The following is a 22,045-nucleotide window of genomic DNA, read 5'->3' as shown; positions in this document are numbered from 1 at the left end:
TTTGCAACGCCAGCATGGTGTGTGCAATGCCAGGGTTGTGGGTTCGATTCCCACGGGGGGCCAGTACAACAACAAAAAAATGCATGAAATGAAATGTATGCATTCACTACTGTAAGTTGCTCTGGATAAGAGCGTCTACTAAATTACGTAAATGTTGTGTTGTTGCAAGTATGTTGAAGAGATGGAGAGATTTTAAGTTTTGGGGGATGAGAAAGGGTCTGTTGGAAGTTAGTAGGGCTCTTTTTTATTTTCTTAGTAGTATGAGGATTTAGGTTTATGGGTTTGTTTATTTTTTACCAAAGTAGAGCTTTGGGAATCGTAATTGACCACGCACTCCAGCACAATAGGTGGCGGCATGCACCTTTAAACGTTTGTTTAAGACCGCCAATCTACCAAAGAAGAAGTAAACGGAATCAAGAACGACTAGCGGCCAATAATAATTTCAACGTTTTTGTTATTATTTATACGGTTATAGGCGTTTATTAACCCTGGAACTCAAAATATGACAGGACTTATTTGATAGATGTTATCTAGGTAACGCTAGCTAGCTATTAACAATGGCTAACTGTGTGGTTTTTCACACTCAAATAGCCTCCATCATGGAGGTGCTGGCGAATGCAGCCGTGGCAGAGATCTGTAAACTCGTAGACGACGACTATGCAGTGTTTCGTTTGGAAATAACTCAAAGCCAGAAAGAAAACCGGGGATTGCGGAGGAAACTACAGCTTCTGGAACTGAAGGTGGCACGGGAGCGCGCAGAGAGGACAATGCGAGAGCGCGTCGTCGCCAGTCGTCCCAGTAGTGTCAAGATCCTGGATCAATACAGAGAGATGGCAAGAGGTACATTTTGCAGAAGGACGAGGCTTCTGGGCCTGTCGCCCCGTTCCCCTCTGCGCATGTGTAACTTTAATGCGTTATTAACCACATAGTTAATTAACCAGAATTGGGTCTTTGACAGTTTTGGGATATTATGCAATAATTCCCCTGATTACTTAGCAATCTTGCACAAAGACACATTATCATTTTCTAACCAGATGTATTTTTTTTACTGCATTTCTTATTATTTACTCAATGAAAATAAGATGCATGGAACATAAGCAATCTAGAAATAGTATGTCAAGAAGTTAAGTGTTTGTTACCTTACATCCGTGCCAATTCTAGACAGCGTATGTGTCGGAATACCCATACTACATATTTAAACTGCATACTGTGTACTCATTGTCGCGTACTATTTAGCAAATACCATTAGTAAAGAAATATGCAACGCAGTAACTGCTTCTGACTGGCTGAGTTGGTTTTGACAAAATTTTTACAAATTCAACAGACATTACGTTAACCAACCTGATAATGGCTAATTTCCAATTTGATTAATTTCTCTAAACTCTAAATAGAATAGGAATAGAGCTTAAGGCCTACTCAGGCTGGTTATAGGAAACTTGTCACATTAGACCTACACTGTAGCCCAGGGGTCAGCCTGGTCTCATAGACTAGACATATCATAGTAACTGTAAATCCGGGAGACAAAATTAGTATGATATGTTAGGTATGGTTACATAAGGCAGATGGTTATTTAAGGCAGAAATGTTAGCCGGTTAGTGTGAACATCTAGCAACCCAAAGGTTGCGAGTTTGAATCTCATGATGGACAACTTTAGCTAATTGGCACCTTTAACTACTTTTTAGGTACTTTGCAACTACATAGCATGTTAGCTAGCCCTTCTCCTAAACTTAACCCTAGCCTAGCTAACTTTAGCCAGCTAGCCCCCCAGCTAAAATTCGTAACACATGTTTTGCAAATTCGTAACATACTGTAAGTTCATAACATATCACACAAAATGGGTGATGGGCATCCACAAATGAATACATACCATACGAAATGTAACATATAATTCTAAATAGAGCGTCTTGGATTTATGTACAGAATCAAACGAAATGCTCTGAGACAAGGTTGCAGGGGTTAGGCAACCCTGGAGTGCTACAGGCACTTCATGGTTTTGATTTAACTGACCTGGAAGACCATGTGTGTTGAATTTAGGCAATCACTGAACTGATAAATGAGCTCAGTTGGTCAGGTGTGGTGCCTAGTTGGAACAAAATCCTGTAGTACCTGCAGCACTCCAGGAACAGGGTTGCTTACCCCTGCCATAGCCCATATGTCCTATTTAAAAAGGACTGAAGACAGAAACAGAATTTGGTTCCATTTCAACATATTTACTAGTGAAACCAAAATGCTGTGACATATATTTTATGTGGAAATGTATATAAAAAAATATATAAACAAATGAAATATGACATTTACATAAGTATTCAGACCCTTTATTCAGTACTTTGTTGAAGCACCTTTTGGTATTTTTTTATTTGCAATACATTTGCAGAAATTTCTAAAAACCTGTTTTCACTTTGTCATTATGGGGTATTGTGTGTAGAATGAGGGGAACAAAAATGATTTTGCCATTTTAGAATAAGGCAGTAACGTAACAAAATGTGGGAAAAGTCGAGGGGTCTGAACTTTCCGTATGCACTGAATATAAATGAAATCAAAATAGCCTAGTACACACACCAAAACTTTTCAAATGTTAAAATAAAAAGGCTATTTCACAGAAAACCATGGACAGTCGGATGCATGGCAAATTCAGAACCCCTGGACATCAACATAAAACTAAAGCACTGATCATTGGGAACGAGATCAGAATCACTGGTAAGGCTTCATCCATATATTAAATCATTAAATAGGTAGCCTAGCCTGCAAAACTAAAACAATCCGTATGTTAAAATCAAAAGGCCTGATTAACATGACATCAATAACGCAGCCACATCCCGAGTCCCCAGTGCCGACACGTTCAGAAATCAAAAGATGTTGTAGTATTTAGTTTAAAAGCTCTGACGATGGCCAAGAGAACAATAAACACGTTTCAATGATGTAGTGCCTACGATTCAATACTCAATTATTTTAAGGAGAACAAAGTCTACATCTTCCCAATTAAGTAGCTTAGTTTTGTTTTGCCCTATTTCTCTTTGAGTAGCCAATCACTTGCAGCCCACCTCTTCCAATGCATTGTGGAAAAGTGTGCATCTAATTCTACTATATAAAGAGCTGAGATGAGTATAACATCCTTGCATTTAAACCATCTTGATTTAAAAAAATTCACATAATATAAAACATTCCATTTTCGCATACTGAGAATGTGTAATGCGCGATTGCATTGTTTCACGCTATTCGTTGATTTCGGTAGCGCATCCGCTTATCTAATTGATCGGCTGTTGTCAAAGGCAGAATTAGTATTTAAGGTATACTCGATTTTTTTTAAATGTCGCATACTATTACACTTTGTTTTTGCATACTCAAACAGCATACTATTTAGGACGCAAGTATGGGCATTCGGACACGGCCACAGTCAAAACTGTCAATAGTGTACTATATAGTGTTGAGCATTGACAGCAGAGTACCTAACCACCTCTTTTCCCCCAATCACTCTCTCCGGTGAAGGACATCTCACTGGAGGCCACAGAAGCTTTGTGAAGCCAGCGGGACACAATACATGGAGAGATGACCAACCAATCACTGTTGATGAGGGGAGTGGAACCTCAACCCAGCATGTTATGGTGATAGAGGTTAGTGTCATAATGTACCATAATAAATTACAGTACATTAAATGTGGCTAGTTTATTAGGCTGTCATTGTAGGCTGTCATTATTAATGTAGGCTGTCATTGTAAATAATAATTTGTTCTTAACTGACTTGCCTAGTTAAATAACGGTTCAATTAAAAATACAATTTTAAAAAATCAGAAAGGCTCCCCTCAGCTATTCACTTGCTAACATGTACATCCTAATTTATAGAGAGACTTCCCTATGACATTGTTATCCAATTCAACTCATGTACTGAAAATAACCTCCGCTCTTCTTGAGTCAGTCTGCAGATGGAGAGTCTGCAGGTCCTGGAGGATCGTCTCCGGTAAAGCAGGAGAGGACTGAAGGAGAGGACCTACAACAAATCAGAAACATCCAGACTGGAGTAGCGGCTGGAGTGGCGCCCCCTGTAGCCACAAAGGACCTCACAGCCTCGCCCCAGCCCAGGACAAAACGCAACATCACAGAGAACAGTGGAACAATGAACGAGGTCCTCAAGTCAGAGACAGACACAGAGACTTTAATTGTAACACAAAGGCTTTTACATACAGGATCTGTCCTCAGGTCAGACCCAGAGGGGCTGGGGCCACTGGGCTGTCTTCCTGCTCCTGGCTCAGAGTATTTACTTTACGGTAACCCGAGCCCAAGGACAGTTCATTCCCATCGGGACTCATGTGATGCATTAGAGACAGGCAATGATCCGTCTTGTTCCTACACGACAGAGATCGAGCCTGGCAACATATCCGTGGGTTTAGAGACACAGACTGATCTGTCTAGAGGGAACTTGAACCAGTACAGTAGTAGTGTGTACTCTGAAAGGTGCCTAGATAAGAAAGGGGAGGTTATAGTCGTAGATGAAGTGACTGTGAAAGTGGAAGGCAATGCTCCTCCCACATGGAATGTAGATTGTCATCTAGGAGACAGACACTCACAGGGCAGAGATTTGTTAGATTACAGGGGAAGCTTAGGGACAAATCTAAATGTCGCCACCCACTCCCCTTTACACGCGTTCAGGGATCGCGACCCAGTGTCCACGACGATGGGGCCTTCCGATTCACACGGCAGCATCGTTTTCGATCAGGTATTGAACTCAAAGGGCCAAAAGGCCAAGGCTCAGGCAGTGGGAGCAACATCAGACAATAGTAATGAGAAACAGTTCCTCTGCATGTTCTGTAACAAAGGCTTCAGCTGCCTCCAGAAGTTGGAGATCCACCAGATGGTCCACACAGGGATGAAACCCTTCAGCTGTACCCAGTGTCATATGCGCTTTTCACACTCGTCCAGCCTTAAGAGGCACCAGAGGGTCCACACAGGGGTGAAACCATTCAGCTGTACCCAGTGTCACATGCGCTTCGCCCAGGCTGGTGACTTGAAAAGGCACCAGAGGGTCCACACAGGGGAGAAACCCTACAGCTGTACCCAGTGTCACATGCGCTTTGCCCAGGCTGGCAACCTGAAGATGCACCTGAAGGTCCACACGGGAGAGAGGCCGTTCGCCTGTATGGACTGCGGGAAAAGGTTCTCCGAGAGGAGCTACCTCATGATACACCAGCAGAAAAACCATTCCACTCTATAACATAGAAAGTAACATTCCACTCGTTAGACGTTTAGATAAAACCCTACATTAAAGACAAAGATACATTTTCATTGTTGTCAGCAGGAAAGATCCACAGATGCATTTGGAATAACGAGAATAACAGATTTCAGTGTTGAATATTCCTGGGTAGAATATTGCAACCAGACATAGTAGATATATAAGCCTAAAAAGTATGTTTATACAGTTGAAGTCTGAAGTTTATCCACCTTAGCCAAATACATTTAAACTCAGTTTTTCACAATTCCTGACATTTAATCTTAGTAACAATTTCCTGTTTTAGGTCAGTTAGGATCACCACTTTATTTTAAGAATGTGAAATGTCAGAATAATGGTAGAGAGCATGATTTATTTCAGCTTTTGGTTCTTTCATCACATTCTCAGTGGGTCAATTAGTAGTTAGTAGCATTGCCTTTAAATTGTTTAACTTGGGTCAAATGTTTTGGGTAGCCTTCCACAAGCTTCCCACAATAAGTTGGGTGAATTTTGGCCCATTCCTCCTGACAGAGCTGGTGTAACTGAGTCAGGTTTGTAGGCCTCCTTGCTCGCACACACCTTTTCAGTTCTGCCCACAAATGTTCTATGGGTTTGAGGTCAGGGTTTTGTGATGGCCACTCCAATACCTTGACTTTGTTGTCCTTAAGCCATTTTGCCACAACTTTGGAAGTATGCTTGGGGTCATTGTCCATTTGGGAGACCCATTTGCGACCAAGCTTTAACTTCCTGACTGATGTCTTGAGATTTTTCTTCAATATATCCACATAATTTTCCTCCCTCTTGATGCCATCTATTTTGTGAAGTGCACCAGTCCCTCCTGCAGCAAAGCACCCCCACAACATGACGCTGCCACCCCCTTAATTCACGGATGGGATGGTGTTCTTCGGCTTGCAAGCCTCCCCCTTTTTCCTCTAAATATAAAGACGGTCATTATGGCCAAACAGTTCTATTTTTGTTTCATCAGACCTGAGGACATTTCTCCAAAAAGTATGAGTCCCCATGTGCAGTTGCAAACCATAGTCTGACTTTTTTATGGTGATTTTGGAGCAGTGGCTTCTTCCTTGCTGAGCGGCCTTCCAAGTTATGTCGATATTGAACTTGTTTTACTGTGGATATAGATACTTTTGTACCTGTTTCCTCCAGCATCTTCACAAGGTCCTTTGCTGTTGTTCTGGGATTGATTTGCACTTTTTGTACCAAAGTACGTTCATCTCTAGGAGACAGAACGCGTCTCCTTCCTGAGGGGTATGAGAGCTGCGTGGTCCCATGGTGTTTATATTTCAGGCGTTTGGAAGTTGCTCCCAAGGATGTACCAGACTTGTGAGGTCTACAATTTATTTTTCTAGGGTCTTGGCTGATTTCTTTTGATTTTCCCATGATGTCAAGCAAAGAGGCACTGAGTTTGAAGGTAGGCCTTGAAATACATCTACAGGTACACCTCCAATTGCCTCAAATGATGTCAATTAGCCTATCAGCAGCTTCTAAAGGCATGACATAATTTTCAGGAATTTTCAAGCCATTTAAAGGCACAGTTAACTTCGTGTATATAAACTTCTTCCCCACTGAAATTGTGATACAGTGAATTATAAGTGAAATAATCTGTCTGTAAACAATTGTTGGGAAAATTACTTGTGTCATGCACAAAGTAGATGTCCTAACCAACTTGCCAAAACTATAGTTTGTTAAGAAGACATTTGTGGAGTGGTTGAAAAACAAGTTTTAATGACTCCAACGTAAGTGTATGTAAACTTCTGACTTCAACTGTAGATAACTTTTCTGTACTCTCTGGACTAAAACCTAATTATAAGTTTACAATATTATGTATTGGATCTTTAAAAAAGACACATTTTATATTACCCTGCAGTTTACCTATAAAATGGGCTGATGGTGAAGTAGACATATTGGTATTTACATCACAAAATATATAATTAAGCTCTCCACAATGAATTTCAATAGAAAACTTGTAATAATAGACAAGATCCTGCAACCATGGAGAGGTAAATACCTGTCTATGGAAAAATTGCCCTGATTAATTCCTTAGTCATATCTCAGTTTACTCACTTATGGCGCTGCCTACTCCTGATGATTCATTTTTCAAATCATATGAGCAAAAATATTTCACTTCATCTAGGATGCTAAACCAGACAAAATAAAGCATGCCTATCTATATAATGAATATGAATTGGGTGGGTTGAGATTAATAAATATAAAAGCACTAAACCTCTCTAAAAGCTTCACTTATTCAAAAGTTTTACTTGAACCATAAATGGTTCTCAAGTAGATTACTAAGAAAAGCTCATCCATTGTTTAAAAATGGCATTTAAAAAAAAGAGAAATTATACTTTTTTCAAAGTATCTCTCTTTTTCAAACAAGCATTGCAGAGCTGGCTACAATTTCAATTTCATCCCCCTGAAAAGATAGAACAAATATTATGGCTGAACTCAAATATGCTGGTTGATAAAATCCATGTATTTATGGGAAAGATGTTTGAAAAGGGTATTTTGTTCTTAAATGATATTGTAAATTGGAATGGTAGAGTTATGTCCTTCATGGAGTTATCAGAATTGTACGGGAAGGTCTGCTCAATCCAAGAGTACAACCAATTGATTACAGCATTACCCCAAAAATGGAGGAGGCAGGTGGCAGTGGGAGGAAGTAGGGAACTGGTCTGTCTGCCCAATATAAAGGATCAAAACTGGCGGTGGAATAAAAATAGCATAAATAGGAAAGTATACCAGTTTCATTTGAGGACCAGGATGTTGACAACTGTGCCATACAGATTGCAAAATAGTTGGGAAGAGATTTTGGATGTACCGATTCCATGGTACAGGGTGTATAAGTTTATATATAAAACAACACAAGATTCAAGACTGTGCTTTTCAGCTAAAAATATTATATTGAATTCTCACCACTGACAAAATGTTGAATATTTGGGGCATAAAATCATTGAAGCTCTGCAGATTTTGTTGTGACGATACAGAATCAATAGACTATTTATTTTGGTATTGCCCTCAGGTAGCCTGTTTCTGGTCTCAGGTTCAGGAATGGCTGAAAATGCATAGGACTGATCGAAAATTGACCCTAGAAATAGTATTGTTCGGAGATTTGGAGAGACCGGGTCAGTCAATTACTAATACTCTTAGTAAAAGTATTTATCTTCAACTCGCAATCTGTGGATTCGATTAGATAGATTGAAATTGTATGTTAAACATCACAGCATAGTTGAAAGATAGATGTTGCATAGAAACCCGAAGAGGGTGGCCAGCAGAGATCGGTGGGATGGGCTGAGGGTTGGGATGTGGAATTGGAGACAAGTGGGAGTGGAGTTGTTGTGCGGGAGATAGAGTGATGGTCAAAGATAAAGTGAAAATAAAACATAATAAAAAATATGCTTGAATGACACTGAGGGGCAGTGTTTTTACTGCTAAAGCCGGTTTGCCTGAGGCTGATGCTGTTCAGGTGTTTGTACACATGCATATACACACACTCATTCAAATAAACGCATACAAGAACACACACATACATGTAATAGTGCCAGACATGCACACAAACATATACAGTTGGCATTGCTGTTATGATTTTAGTTGTCCTTGATGTCCTTTTTTATTCATTGTTGTTTGCTGTTTTTTTTCTGTCTTTTTTTCTCTTTAGTTTGTTCTCTTGGTTGTTGGTGCATTGGGGGGTTCTTGGGGGTGGGGAATGGAATTCATATTTTTTTTTATTTTTCTTCCTGAGGGGAGGGGTCTCAAATGGTTGAGGGACAGCAATTGGGGAACTGTTGGAGGGTTCGGGTTCACGTTTTGTTGCCTGGTGGGAGATCTGTCAACATGTCCTTGAGCAGGGCATTGACCCTGGATGCTTCTGTGTGTCGATCTGAATGGGAGTCTGTTGGATGACTGGTATGGTGTAGTTGTTGAGCGGCTTCACTGCAAGTATATTGTATGTTTCGGATATTCAATAAAATAAAAAACATTTTAACTTAAAAAAAAAAGAACTTAAAGTTGTGCCATTATGTTTGCACTTTCATATTGAAAGGGATGTTACGGAGTCTAGTTGATCGGTAATCGACTAGCCGGACTGTTCCCCGGACTCCGTGTGTAGGGATTTGTACAATGCATGAACAAGGCAATTGAACTTGACATTGGTGTCTGTCTTTATTTCTTTATCCAACATATCATACTGAAACACTGTTCCGACCAACATATAAAGTTCTGAACTGGTCAAAATAAAATGATGAACCCACCGAAAAATACAGGTTTATATTATTCATTTCTGTTCCATTTCATCCTGTGAAATCAACATCGTTTTTACATTTAGCTCATTAAAATTACTCCAACAATCAGAGCAGCTTGCTATAGACCAAGCAAGCTAATTGTTTACATGCTTGATGGACAGAAGCGTAGGGAACGAGTGAAATTTTGCAGGTGGGGAAGAGAGCAAGAGAGAGGTGTGGACATAGATGAGGAGGATTGGCTTGAAGCGCTTAGCATTATGATATGACTTGCATTATAATTATATACTTAAGCAATAAGGCATTAGGGGGTGTGGTATATTGCCAATATACCACAAACCCCTGAGGTGCCTTATTGCTATTATAAACTGGTTACCAACGTAATTAGAACAGTAAAAATAAATGTTTTGACTTAGTGGTATAAGGTCTGATATACCACAGTCAATCATCATTCAAGGCTCGAACCACAGTTTATAAAAGACCATGTGGTATATCCATATGGTATGTGGTATACCATGTGGTATATCGGCAATATACCACGGCTAAGGGCTGTTCTTATGCATGACACATTGCAGAGTGCCTGGATACAGCCCTTAGCCGTGGTATATTGGCCATATACCACAAACCCCCGAGGTGCCTTATTGCTATTATAATATGGTTACTAAAGTAATTACAGCAGTAAAATTAAATGTCTTGTCATACCCATGGTATATGATTAATATTCCTGGGTAGAATATTGAATTCAGCCATTGTATGTATGTATGTATGTATGTATGTATGTATGTATGTATGTATGTATGTATGTATGTATGTATGTATGTATGTGTGTATGTACAGTACATGTATGTACACGTTTATACACTTAGGTTGGAATCACTAAAACTCGTTTATATATACAGTTGAAGTCAGATGTTTACATACACCTTAGCCAAATACATTTAAACTCAGTTTTCACAATACCTGACATTTAATCCTAGTAAAAATTCCCTGTCTAAGGCCAGTTAGGGTCACCACTTTATTTTAAGAATGTGAAATGTCAGAATAATAGTAGAGTGATTTTTTTTAAGCTTTTATTTCTTTCATCACATTCCCAGTGGGTCAGAAGTTTACATACACTCAATTAGTATTTGGTAGCATTGCCTTTAAATTGTTTAACTTGGGTCAAACGTTTCAGGGTAGCCTTCCACAAGCTTCCCACAATAAGTTGGGTGAATTTTGGCCCATTCGTCCTGACAGAGCTGGTGTAACTGAGTCAGGTTTGTAGGCCTACTTGCTCGCACACGCTTTTTCAGTTCTGCCCACAAATTTTCTATAGGATTGAGGTCAGGGCTTTGTGATGGCCACTCCAATACCTTGACATTGTTGTCCTTAAGCCATTTTGCCACAACTTTGGAAGTATGCTTGGGGTCATTGTGCATTTGGAAGACCCATTTGCGACCAAGCTTTAACTTCCTGACTGATGTCTTGAGATGTTGCTTCAATATATCCACAAAATGTTCATTCCTCATGATGCCATCTATTTTGTGAAGTGCACCAGTCCCTCCTGCAGCAAAGCACCCCCACAACATGATGCTGCCACCCCTGTGCTTCACGGTTGGGATGGTGTTCTTCGGCTTGCAAGACTCCCCCTTTTTCCTCCAAACATAACAATGGTCATTATGGCCAAACAGTTCTATTTTTGTTTCCTCAGACATGAGGACATTTCTCCAAAAAGTACAATATTTGTCTCCATGTGCAGTTGCAAACCGTAGTCTGGCTTTTTTATGGCGGTTTTGGAGCAGTGGCTTCTTCCTTGCTGAGCGGCCTTTCAGGTTATGACGATATAGGACTCATTTTACTGTGGCTATAGATACTTTTGTACCTGTTTCCTCCAGCATCTTCACAAGGTCCTTTGCTGTGGTTCTGGGATTGATTTGCACTTTTTGTACCAAAGTACGTTCATCTCTAGGAGACGGAATGCGTCTGCTTCCTGAGCGGTATGACGGCTGCGTGGTCCCATGGTGTTTATACTTGTGTACTATTGTTTATACAGATGAACGTGCTACCTTCAGCCGTTTGGAAATTTCTCCCAAGGATGAACCAGAAAAGTGGAGGCTACTATTTCTTTTTGAGGTCTTGGCTGATTTCTTTTGATTTTCCCATGATGTCAAGCAAAGAGGCACTGAGTTTGAAGGTAGGCCTTTAAATACATCCACAGGTACACCTCCAATTGACTCAGGCTAATTGACGTCATTTATCAGAAGCTTCTAATGCCATGACATAATTTTCTGGAATTTTCCAAGCTGTTTAAAGGCACAGTCAACTTAGTGTATGTAAACTTCTGACCCACTGGAATTGTGATACAGTGAATTATAAGTGAAATAATCTGTAAACAATTGTTGAAAAAATTACTTGTGTCATGCACAAAGTAGATTTCCTAACCGACTTGCCAAAACTATAGTTTGTTAACAAAAAAATTGTAGAGTGGTTGAAAAACAAGTTGTAATGACTCCAACCTAAGCGTATGTAAACTTCCGACTTCAACTGTATGTATGTATGTATTTGTGGATGTATGTATGTATGTGTTTATATATACCAGTCAAAAGTTTGGACACACCTACTCAATCAAGGTTCTTTATTTTTACTATTCTATACATTATAGAATAATAGTGAAGACATCAAAACTATGAAATAACACATGGAATCATGTAGTAACCAAAAAAGTTAAACAAATCAAACTATTTTACATTCTTCAAAGTAACTGCCCTTTGCCTTGATGACAGCTTTGCACACGCTTGGCATTCTCTCAACCAGCTTCATGAGGAATGCTTTTCCAACAGTCTTGAAGGACTTCCCACATATGCTGAGCACTTGTTGGCTGCTTTTCCTTCACTCTGCGGTCCAACTCATCCCAAACCATCTCAATTCAGTTGAGGTCAGGTAATCTGACGAAGCACTCCATCACTCTCCTTCTTGTTCAAATAGCTATTACACAGCCTGGAAGTGTTTTTTATTTTACCTTTATTTGACTAGGCAAGTCAGTTAAGAATTTGTTCTTATTTTCAATGACGGCCTAGGAACAGTGGGTTAACTGCCTTGTTCAGGGGCAGAATGACAGATTTTTACCTTGTCAGCTCAGGGATTCGATCTTCCAACCTTGCGGTTACTAGTCCAACGCTCTAACCACTAGGCTACCTGCCACCTCAATGTGTTGGGTCATTGTCCTGTTGAAAAACAAACAATAGTCCCACTAAGCGCAAACCAGATGGGATGGCATATCGCTGCGGAATTCTGTGGTAGCCATGCTGGTTAAGTGTGCCTTGAATTCTAAATAAATCACTGACATTGTCACCAGCAAAGCACCATCACCTCTGTGCTTCATGGTGGGAAACACACATGCATAGATCATCCGTTCACCTACTCCGCGTCTCACAAAGACACGACCAAAAGGACAGATTTCCACCGGTCTAATGTCCATTGCTCGTGTTTCTTGGCCCAAGCTAGTCTCCTCTTATTATTGGTGTCCTTTTAGTAGTGGTTTCTTTGCAGCAATTCGACCATGAAGGCCTGATTCACGCAGACTCCTCTGAACAGTTGATGTCTGTTACTTGAACTCTGAAGCATTTATTTGGGCTGCAATTTCTGAGGCTGGTAACTCTAATGTACTTATCCTCAGCAGCAGAGGTAACTCTGGGTCTTCCTTTCCTGTGACGGTCCTCATGAGAGCTAGTTTCACCTTAGTGCTTGATGTTTGTTTTTTTAAAGAAAGTTTCAAAGTTCTTAATGTCCTGTATTGACTGACATTCATGTCTTTAAAGTAATGATGGACTGTCGTTTCCCTTTGCTTATTCGAGCTGTTCTTGCCTTAATATTGACATGTTTTTTTACCAAATAGGGCTATCTTCTGTATACCACCCCTACCTTGTCGCAACACAACTGATTGGCTCAAACGCATTAAGAAGGAAGAAAATTCCACAAATTAACTTTTAACTTCTTGAGGGCCGGTGGCAGTATTCGGTAATTCGGATGACTGACGTGCCCAAAGTAAACTGCCTGTTACTCAGGCCCAGAAGCTAGGATATGCATATAATAGTAGTATTGGATAGAAAACACTCTGAAGAATCTAAAACTGTTTAAATAATGTCTGTAAGTATAACAGAACTGATATGGCAGGCGAAAACCCGAGGAGAATCCATCCGGAATTATTATTATTATTTTTTTTAATTTTTTTTAAGGGTCTGCCCATCCAAATCCTTGTTTATGGGAAAATCAAATGTAAACACAGAGATACAATAGGTTGGAAATATCAACTATGAAGTCATGTGCTCTCATTCAGTGCTGTATGGTCCTGCCTGACAAAAATACATAGTTACACGTTTATTTTTTTATGTTGTGGCTATTGTAATCTGCTCAAAACAAGTGGACTCAGACATCGGAATTTGATTTTTTGGGTTCTGAGGTTGCTTGAAAGACTTTGTATCTGTAGCTCCTAGTTTTGTAATTAAAGTCAGGCCACCAAATATTTTCTTTAGGGCCTCCATGTATTTTGCCTCAAATCCAATGGGTACAAAATCCAATATGGCTGCCATAATACCATTTGACTATAAATTGCCCTTTACTATTTTGTATTGTGTTATTCTGTCTTTAAAAGGGTTTCATAAGGCTCTTGGTATATATAAGACTATGATTGCCACTGCCATGCCTGTTTGAAAAGCTAAAGCCAAATAGCTTTTCATTGTGTGTTCATGTTTAAAACTCACTCACACACGTACAGCATATCAACAATGGGAATTCTGCAAAATACAGTGCATTTGGAAAGTATTCAGACCCCTTGACTTTTTCCACATTTTGTTAAGTTACAGCCTTATTCTAAAATTGATTAAATTGATTTTTTTTAAAAACACACACAATACCCCATAATGACAAAGGAAAAACAGTTTTAGAAAATTTTGCAAATGTATTTGAAATATCACATTTACTTAAGTATTCAGACCCTTCAGTCAGTACTTTGTTGAAGCACCTTTTGCTGCGATTACAGCCTCGAGTCTTCTTGGGTATGACGCTACAAGCTTGGCACACCTGTATTTGGGGAGTTTCTCCCATTCTCCTCTGCAGATCCTCTCAAGCTCTGTCAGGTTGGATGGGGAGCGTCGCTGCACAGCTATTTTCAGGTCTCCCCAGAGATGTTCGATCGGGTTCAAGTCCGGGCTCTGGCTGGGCCACTCAAGGACATTCAGAGACTTGTCCCGAAGTCACTCCTGCGTTGTCTTGGCTCTGTGCTTAGGGTCATTGTCCTGTTGGAAGATGAACCTTTGTCTACGGACAATTCCTTTGACCTCATGGCTTGGTTTTTTTCACTGACATGCACTGTCAACTGTGGGACCTTTATATAGACAGGTGTGTGCCTTTCCAAATCATGTCCGATCAATTGAATTTACCACAGGTGGACTCCAATCAAGTTGTAGAAAAATCTCAAGGATGATCAATGGAAACAGGATGCACCTGAGCTCAATTTTGAGTCTCATAGCAAAGGGTATGAATACCTATGTAAATAAGGTATTTCTGTTTTCACATTATCATTATGGGATATTGTGTGTAGATTGAGGGAAAAAATAATTCAATCCATTTTAGAATAAGGGTGTAACGTAACAAAATATGGAAAAAGTCAAGGGGTCTGAGTATTTTCCGAATGCACTGTAGTTACTGCTGTACAAGCTTGTTCTAGTCATATACTGTCCATACTGTCTATACGCACCATTCACATACATGCATATTTATTTATATTCCTGGGTTATGTATAAGGTTAATAGGAGTGTGGTTAAGGTTAGTAGGTTTAAAATCTGATTTTAAGAAGAGAAATTGTAGAAATAGGCAGGGTTTATGACTTTGAATTGTGGTAACTAGTGACGACCATAATGTAATAAACAGTACCGTATTTTAACTACACCCTTTGAGCAATGACGCCAACCAATGGTAAAAGGAGTTGGGTGCAGTTGAATCAGTGAAGGTAACCTGTAGAGGACTTGTGATATTTGTTTGTGTTACTTCTGATCAGAGGGAGCAGGCGCTCCGTGTCAGCAACTTGGGTCAAAATCTGTTTCTTGCTTTGCTCTTAGGAAGAGGGCACCACTGAAAGGAGTGATTTCATTCCTTTTGAGTCAGTCTCTACCTGACAAAGTAATGTTAGGATATATCAGTCGTCCTGTTAGAGCCTTTGTGCCAAATCCACTGCATTGTTTCAGGTGCAACAGTGTGTAGGAGGGAGATTCCAAGATGTGGGAAGTGTGCAGGAGGGCATGGGACAGAGGATTGTATAGTTGTGTGTGTTAACTGTAGGGGTGCCCATGTTGCTGGGGATTGGGAGTGTCCGGTGCGAGAGAGGCAGATTGAAGTGGCCAGAGTCAGTGTAGTGCAGAGGGTCGTATTCTGAGGCAGTGAAGAAAGTGTAGGAGGATGGGTCCCCGGTGAGGGCCCTGAGAGGATCCCAGTGAGAGTAGTGCAGCACAGAGGGATAGGGTAACGAGTGAGTTATGCTTCAGTAAGCTTGGCTTCTTAGCGATGGTTATCAACTGTACCTTCAGAAATGGTAAGTAAATCACAGAAAATAGATCTGGTGGCAGCTGCAGAGATGTATTTGGGTATATAAGATTTGACTTCATTAGAGTTACTGGGTGTGTTGAGGGGTGGTGTCCCGTCCTCCCAGGCCGTTGGTATGGTGTAGGAGACGATAGGGTAAAAGTAGTGGAATGGGGTAATGGGTTTTTAATGAGTGTAGGTGTCTACAGCTATATGTAACTTTCTTAAAGGACCAGGACTAATTAAGAAACGGCAGGTAGCCTAGCGGTTAGAGCGTTGGGCCAGTAACCGAAAGGTTACTAGATCGAATCCCCGAGCTGACAAGGTAAAAATGTGTCGTTGGACAGAACGACAGAATGACAGCTGTCATTGTAAATAAGAATTCGTTCTTAACTGACTTGCCTATTTAAATAAAGGTTAAATGTTAAAAAAAAATTAAGAGCATTTTATGTAGGTAGGCCTGGCCTCACACTCCAGTACTGTAGGTGGCGGTGTAGGCACTTAAAATTTGGATGCGATCCGCCAACCAAATTCCAAAGGCTTAACGGAAGTAAACATGACCAAGAACAATTTTCACTTTTGCGTTTGTCATTTAGACATTTTAACAACCATGGAATTTAAAATATGCCGAATTTAACTGCACAGCACTAAATACTTACCCCAGATAATATTTAATTCGCGTTGGAGACAGGATTTGGATGATAATAAGTAACGCTATGATATCTAGTAAGTAACGCTAGCTGCTAACAATGGCCACGGGTTTTCACACTCAAATAGCCTCCATTATGGAGGTGCTGGCGAATGCAGCCGTGGCAGAGATCTGTAAACTCGTAGACGACGACTATGCAGTGTTTCGTTTGGAAATAACTCAAAGCCAGAAAGAAAACAGGGAATTGCAGAGGAAACTTCAGCTAATCGAACTGAAGGTGGCACGGGAGCGCGCAGAGAAGACAATGCGAGAGCGCGTCCTCGCTAGTCGTCCCAGAAGTGTCAAGATCCTCGACCGATACAGAGGAATGGCAAGAGGTACATTTTGTGTGTGTGGGGGTCTTGGTCAGTGTTGAGAAGGTTTGCAATAACTCTCCTGATTACTTAGTGTCTTTGTGCAAGATACTGTAGCTAGCTATGATATTTACTGCATTTCCTATTATTTGCTCATTGAAAACAATGTGATCCATGGAACATAATCACTTGATCTATAAAAAGTATCTCCAGTGGTGTAGTAGTGCTTAGAGAAGTGGGTATACTTACATTTTGCCCAAACAGTTCCAAACGGTCTGCCTGGCGAAGGAAAGGCGCCCAGTGTGAAAATGTATGAGAAACCGTGACATACACTCTGAATGACCTAAAATCATGAATCCCATATTGGTCCTTCAATATCAGGCCAACCCTAGCTGTACTGTGCAAGTAGGCTAATAGTAGGCCTACTATTGAAACAGATCAATTAGGAAGTCAACTGAGTCAGAAATTCCCAGGTTTCAGATTTCCCCTCATTTTTTTTTCTTCTGGTTTTTGCTCTCAAAGTTTTGACAGATTTATAAAGACTTCCTTATATCCTGTTCTATTGGTTTGCCTGTCTTTCATTGTCTAGCAGCCAAAGGCATTATCCTTGTCATATTAGCAATCCATGATAGTTGTTGCATCTTTAGATCTCCCCTCTTTCAACATTTCTAACAGATATTTTTATCTCAGTCCATGAAACCACTCACGTATGCGGTGCACATTTTAGAACAGTGTTTTCCTGCAATTACATTTTTGATCTTTTCACGCATAGGTCCTACCACCGTGTGTACATTCCTGCGTCTAAAATGTTAAGAAATAATAGTTTATCAACATTTTAAGATAAAGGCTAAATAAAACATCTGTTCCATCAGCCTTATTAATAGATACGGCGTATACCTCCACCACACTACTTTGATACATATCAGTGTGGATTTCGAAGTGAGTATATGCAATGCCCAATGAAAAATAAGTGGGTATAAGCATATACCTGCGTATACCCCCCCACTATACCACTGAATATATCAAGAAGTTAGGCAAAGTGTTACATTACATCCTTACTAATTCTACAGTGTCAAAACTGCCAATAGTGATATGTATGATTATTGTACAAATCTGTGAGTTGCTTCATTTAGGATCATCCTAAATTAAGATAATTCATTATCTAATTAAGTCTATTGACACACTGTGCAAGAATGGTCCACCACCCAAAGGATATCTAGCCAACTTGACACAATTGTGGGAAGGATTGGAGTCAACATGGACCAGCATCCCCGTGGAACGTTTTTGACACCTTGTAGAGTCCATGCCCCGACGAATTGAGGCTGTTCTGAGGGCAAAAGGGGGTGCAACTCAGTATTAGGAAGGTGTTCCTAATGTTTTGTACACTCAGTTTTTAATATCGCATTGAGCATTTACAGTAGCTTACCTAACCATCTCTTTTCCACCAATCAGTCTCAGGTGAAGGACATCTCACTGGAGGCCACAGGAGCTTTGTGAAGCCAGCGGGACACAAGACATGGCGAGATGAACAACCAATCACTATTGATGAGGGGAGTGGAACCTCAACCCAGCATGTTATCGTTATAGAGGTTAGTGTAATAGTATTACATCAAAATTACAGTACATCAAATGTGACCAGTTTATTTCAGAAAGGCTCCCCTCAGCTATTCACTTGCTTACATTTACATCCTCATTTATCTGCCATATGGGAGCTTGTGAGACTTCCCTATGACATTGTTATCCAATTGTACTCATGTACCGGTAATGACCTCCTTTTTTCTTGTCAGTCTGAAGATGCAAGTCCTGGGGTCAAGCTGGAGAGGTCTGAAGGAGAGGAGGACCCACTGCACAGCAGAGACATCCAGACTGGAGTGGCTGGAGTAGCCCCCCCTGTAGCCACGGAGGACCCCACCACTGCCCCAGAGCTGCCCAGGCCCCGACGTAGCATCACGGAGGTCAGTGGAACGCTGAACGCCGTCCTCAAGTCAGAGACAGATACAGAGACTTTAATGAGGCTGGGGCGACTGGGCTGTCCACCTGCTCCCCGCTCAGAGTATTTACTTTATGGTAACCCGAGCCCAAGGACAGTTCTGTCCCATCAGGACTCAGTTGACACGTTACAGACTGGCAATGATCCGTCCTGTTCATACGCTGCAGAGATGATACCTGGTGACGTGCCTGTGGGCTTAGATACACAGACTAATCCAATGAGAGGGGACTGGAACCAGTACAGTAGTAGTGGATACTCTGAAGGGTTCCTAGATAAGAAAGGAGAGGGTCTGGTCATAGATGAGGTGACTGTGAAAGTGGAGGATGACGCTCTTCTGACATGGAATGCAGACCAGACTCACTTAGGAGAAGGACACTCGCAGGGCAACACCGGTGACTTCTTATACTACAGGGAAAGCTTAGAGACAAATCTTAATGTCGCGACCCACTCACCTTTACACACACTCAGGGATCGCGACCCAGTGTCCACATCGATGGCACCATCTGATTCACATGCCAGCGTCCTTTTCGATCAGGTATTGAACTCAAAGGTCCAAAGGGCTAAGGCTCAGGGAGGGGGAGCAACAACAGACGGTAAAGAGAAGCGGTTCCTCTGCATGTTCTGTAACAAAGGCTTCAGCTGCCCCCAGAAGGTGGAGATCCACCAGAGGATCCACACAGGGGTGAAACCCTTCAATTGTACGCAGTGTCACATGCGCTTCGCCCAGGCCTGCAACCTGAAGAGGCACCAGAGGGTCCACACAGGGGAGAAACCCTACAGCTGCCCCCAGTGTGAGAAGAGGTTCTCCCACCAGCACCATCTGAAAATGCACCTGAATGTCCATACGGGAGAAAGGCCATTTGCCTGTACGCACTGCAGGAAGAGGTTCTCAGAGAGGAGCTACCTCAGGATACACCAGCAGAAAAACCATTCCACTCTATAACATAGAAAGTAACCATTCTACTCGATAGCTTCTGACATTTAGATCAACCCCTGCATTAAAGACAAAGATGAATTTTTAGTGTTGTCAGCAGAAAAGATCCACAGATGCCTTTGGAATAACGGGTGTAACAGATTTCAGTGTTGAATATCCCTGGGTAGAATATTGCATCCAGAGGTCTGTTACATATTGTTTGTACTGTGCAGGTTATATGATGTTCACAAATGTCTATTTTTTTGCTTCCATTCAACTACTTACACTGAACAAAAATATAAAGGCAACAATTTCAAAGATTTTACTGAGTTACAGGTCATATAAGGAAATATGTCAATTTAAATAAATAAATTAGGCCCGATCAATGGATTTCACATGACTGGGCAGGGGTGCAGCCATGGATGGGCCTGAGAGGGCATAGGCCCACCCACTGGCGAGCCAACCCCAGGTAATCAGAATGAGTTTTTCCCCACAAAAGGGCTTTATTACAGACAGAAACACTCATCAGTTTCATCAGCTTTCCAGGTGGCAGTTCTCAGACTATCCCGCATGTGAAGAAGCCAGATGCGGAGGTCCTGGGCTGGCAATGTTAACACGTGGTTTTCGGTTGTGAGGCCGGTTGGACGTAGTGCTAAATTCTCTAAAACAACGTTGGAGGCAGCTTATGGTAGAGAAATGAACATTCAATTATCTGGTTTACATTCCTGCAGTCAGGATGCCAATCGCACTCCCCCTCAACAATTTTGACATCTGTGGCGGTGCGACAAAACTGCACATTTTAGAGTGGCCTTTTATTGTTCCCAGCACAAGGTGCACCTTTGTAATGATCATTCTATTTAATCAGATTCTTGATATGCCTCACCTGTCAGGTGGATAGATTATCTTGGCAAAGGAGAAATGCTCACTAACAGGGATGTAAACAAATTTGTGCACAACATTTTTGACGAATAAGCTTTTTGTGCGTATGGACAATATCTGGGATCTTTTATTTCAGCTCATGAAACATGGGACCAACACATTGCAATGTTCATATGGTGTATTTAAAATGCTTATTTTTAATAAAAACAAAATGGGACTTCTAAGACTTTGAATGAGGCTCTCTTTAGCAGTGGTGGAAAAAGTACCCCAAGGTCATACTGTAGTAAAAGTAAAGCTACCTTAATAGAAAATGTATCAAGTGAAAGTCAGACACTAAAATACTACTTGAGTAAAAGTCTAAAAGTATTTGGTTTTAAATATACTTTAAGTATCAAAAGTAATTTACAAACAAAGCATGTGTTTAGTGAGTCCACCAGGGATGTTCTCTTGTTAATAAGTGTGTGAATTAGGCAATTTTCCTGTCCCGCTAAGCATTCAAAATGTATCGAGTACTTTTGGGTGTCAAGAGAAAATATATGGAGTAAAAAATACATTTATTTTCTTTAGGAATGTAGTGGAGTAAAAGTAGTCAAAAATATAAATAGTACAGATAACCCAAAAAACTACTTAAGCAGTACTTTCAAGTATTTTTACTTAAGTACTTTACACTACTGCTCTTTTACTATACATTACATCTGATCTCACCCTATTCTGCATACACCCAACAGCGCTTTTTAACCATTACATTTAAGGCCTACTAAATATACCTACAAATCAAATGTTATGTCACAAAATGTGCTTTGTGACTAACAGTGAAATGCTTACTTACGGGCCCTTCCCATGCAGAGAGAAAAATGTACAAATAAAAGATAATAACATGAGGAATAAATTCACAATGAGTTGCGATAACTTTGCTATATACATGGGGTACAAGTACCGAGTCAATGTGCAGGGGTACGTGGTAATATCAGTCTTATTGCTTGGAGGTAGAAGTGTTCAGGGTCCTGTGGAGGTGTTCACAATATACAGTGCATTCGGAAAGTATTCAGACCCCTTGACTTTTTTCCACATTTTGTTATTTACAGCTTTATTCTAAAATTGCTGAAATAAAAATCCTCATCAATCAACACACAATAGCCCGTGATGACAAAGCGAACACAGGTTTTTAGAAATTTTAGCCAACTTATTAAAAATAGAAAAATATGAATACCTCATTTACATAAATATTCAGACCCTTTTGCTATGAGACTCGAA

General features: G+C 40.6%; 1 protein-coding gene across 5 annotated transcripts in view; it reads left to right on the top strand.

The window, feature by feature from the left end:
• The window catches only part of LOC115191080 (zinc finger protein 583-like), a 41,335-nt gene that overhangs the window by 8,180 nt on the left and 11,110 nt on the right, over nt 1-22,045 (top strand). The window contains exons 1-3 of one of the 5 annotated variants that reach the window (XM_029749101.1): nt 264-840; nt 18,468-18,598; nt 18,797-18,964. In XM_029749101.1, the coding sequence (XP_029604961.1) occupies nt 558-840; nt 18,468-18,598; nt 18,797-18,964 (582 nt within the window). In that variant the 5' untranslated portion in view covers nt 264-557. Of the gene's footprint in view, nt 1-263; nt 841-15,302; nt 15,308-16,299; nt 17,034-18,461; nt 18,599-18,796; nt 20,231-22,045 lie in introns of those variants that run through there. The other 4 variants (XM_029749087.1, XM_029749082.1, XM_029749092.1 and 1 more) reach the window with 4 other exon arrangements.

The sequence above is a fragment of the Salmo trutta genome, chromosome 4, assembly GCF_901001165.1.
Source record: "Salmo trutta chromosome 4, fSalTru1.1, whole genome shotgun sequence".
NCBI lineage: Eukaryota > Metazoa > Chordata > Actinopteri > Salmoniformes > Salmonidae > Salmo > Salmo trutta.
The sequence above is the reverse complement of the archived record's forward strand: the minus strand, read 5'-3'. Positions and strand labels throughout refer to the sequence as shown.